Source organism: Zootoca vivipara, chromosome 15 (assembly GCF_965207765.1).
Source record: "Zootoca vivipara chromosome 15, rZooViv2.hap1.1, whole genome shotgun sequence".
Classification (NCBI taxonomy): domain Eukaryota; kingdom Metazoa; phylum Chordata; class Lepidosauria; order Squamata; family Lacertidae; genus Zootoca; species Zootoca vivipara.
The window spans coordinates 25,349,169-25,351,465 of NC_142598.1; the positions used below are offsets into that span (position 1 = coordinate 25,349,169).

The 2,297-nt window shown below is 46.0% G+C and overlaps 1 protein-coding gene across 1 annotated transcript; it reads left to right on the forward strand.

Moving 5' to 3' along the window:
• The first annotated feature begins 956 nt into the window (after positions 1-956).
• TAL2 (TAL bHLH transcription factor 2) lies at positions 957-1,444 on the forward strand. The gene has a single exon (XM_088658531.1). The coding sequence runs from the start codon at positions 971-973 to the stop codon at positions 1,322-1,324; it is 354 nt and encodes a 117-aa protein (XP_088514657.1). The 5' UTR covers positions 957-970; the 3' UTR covers positions 1,325-1,444.
• Positions 1,445-2,297: the final 853 nt, after the last annotated feature.

Consider the following 2,297-nt stretch of genomic DNA (forward strand, 5'->3'; position numbering starts at 1 on the left):
AGGATCAGATCAGAAACTGGGACAGCTTCTGTAAATCCGGGACTGTCCCTAGAAAATAGGAACACTTGGAGGGTCTGAGGCAATAGGATTCGAAATACAGCTCCCTGAGGTAGAGCTAAGAAGACATTTTAAGGTGAAGCAAATAGGTAAAGGGTAAAGGTAAAGGGACCCCTGACCATTGGGTCGGGTTGTGACCGACTCTGGGGTTGTGGCGCTCATCTTGCTTTATTGGCCGAGGGAGCCGGCATATAGCTTCCAGGTCAAGTGGCCAGCATGACTAAGCCACTTCTGACGAACCAGAGCAGCGCACGGAAACGCCGTTTACCTTCCCGCCGGAGCAGTACCTATTTATCTACTTGCACTTTGACAAACACAAATAGACGAGAGCAATAATCCCATGACACTTAACCACAACTGAACATGGTGGAATTTCTGAGTAAACATGCTTAGGATTGGGCTGCCATGTTGGGAGGCCATAAATAAATAAACGTCCCACCTACAAACCGGGAGTCTGTCAGCTATTTGAAAAGGATTCCTTGGATGGATGGGGGCTTCTGTTTGCTGATCTTGTACAAATGTCAGAGAGACAAGGATACATTTTGAAGCATGCCATCTAAAGGAGAAACCCACAAAGGTCGCTATTTGCTCACAGGGCTTGTGCTGACAAAAGCCGAGAGCCAAAGAAAGGAAGAGGGGAACTTTGGCTATCCTTTCACAAATATTGCTGCTCCCCTTGGAGTGATCTGCTAATGGGGCGCTAGTGACCTTTGGTCTACTGGAACATTTCAGGCCTGTACAAAGCAGAAGTGAAATAGAGTTTGCAGTTGCACTCTAGGTTTGAGCTATCTTATTGAAGGGTTTTGTTTTGTTTTGTTTAAATGTTTACTTCTATCCTCTGGCTGCAGTTCAGTAGTCCTTTCATGGTGACCTTTAAGCTTTTCTCTTCCTCTAGTTCTGCCGGTTCTTGAGAATGACCAGAAAGATCTTCACCAACAGCAGGGAGAGGTGGAGGCAGCAGAATGTCAACAGCGCATTTGCCAAGCTGAGGAAGCTCATTCCCACCCACCCTCCGGACAAAAAGCTCAGCAAGAACGAGACCCTCCGCTTAGCCATGAGGTACATCAACTTCCTTGTCAAGGTGCTCGGGGAACAAGGCCTGCAGCAGCCAGGGATGAACCCACGGGGAAGGATACTGGGACTGTTCCAGCCAAGTCCAAGTTTGGAAAGCATGGAAGACTTGACTCTCATTGAAGACTCTGAGGTCCCTTCTCCCAACACAAGCAGCAATGCTCCAGAGTGCTGGTCAGAGGCATCGTCCCCGTGACGTGCTGTTTGTTGGGGCTGTAGCCCTCCTGGTAGTAATTTGATAGTTTCCCTTCTTTATACAAGTTGTGGGTTGTCTGCCTATGTACAGTATTTATATATATATCTTTTGCTCTTTGAACGAATGTATTTTGTGTAATGGTTTCTTGGGAGATGCTAATTTTCAGTACTTCAAAAGAGGGATATCAAATCTCTGGAAGTTGATCAGGATTCCAACAACTCTACTTGCCACAAAGTGCTTTGATCTCAAGGCCAAGGATCTTTGATACGGCCCACAGAATACTACCCATGACGCATTGGTGAGAGCTATTGGAGCCAATAGCTGGTGACTGTGCAGCAACATAACTTCTAGAATCAGTTCATACAATTATTGGGCTGTGGAGTCCTTTTCATAGCTGCCAAATTATCCCTTTTTAAAGGGATTTTCTTTTATGCTGAATAGGCTTCCTCGCGAGAAAAGGGAAAACTTGGCAGCTATGGTCCTTTTCCATGGTGGAGTCCTCTCTACCTTGTGTCCTGCAATGTGTGGCATGAGGGCTGTATGTGATCTCCTCTTACCTTTCCTAAAAGGAAAGAAACGCTTCACTTGGGCCACCACAGAAACAGCTGTATGAGGAAAATCTTCATGTCACACATTTTTGGAGGCTTGTGGAAGGAAGGGTTGCAAGCCCACTTCTCCACTTCTGAGTAATGTATACTGAGGACTCAAATTATCTTCAGGTTAATTTGTTTTAAAAGTCAAGGCCATCCTAACTCTGAAACAACAAAAGGTAGTTGCTTTCAACAGCAGACTCCAGAAAGAGCACCATACCCCTGCCTTCAGTCTTGGTCTGAAAACTGAGCCCTGGAGCAGAGGTTGTCATATTTTCAGGAATCCTTTTGCCTCAGGTGAAAACAGTACCTAAGCCTGGCCCTGCTAACTCATTTCCGTTGCCTTCATCAGCCATGCAAGTTATGGAACCATCGTCATTTCT

Bases quoted from the DNA above. Each gene is read 5' to 3' on its own strand.
- TAL2 (XM_088658531.1), top strand. From the start codon at position 971: ATGACCAGAAAGATCTTCACCAACAGCAGGGAGAGGTGGAGGCAGCAG.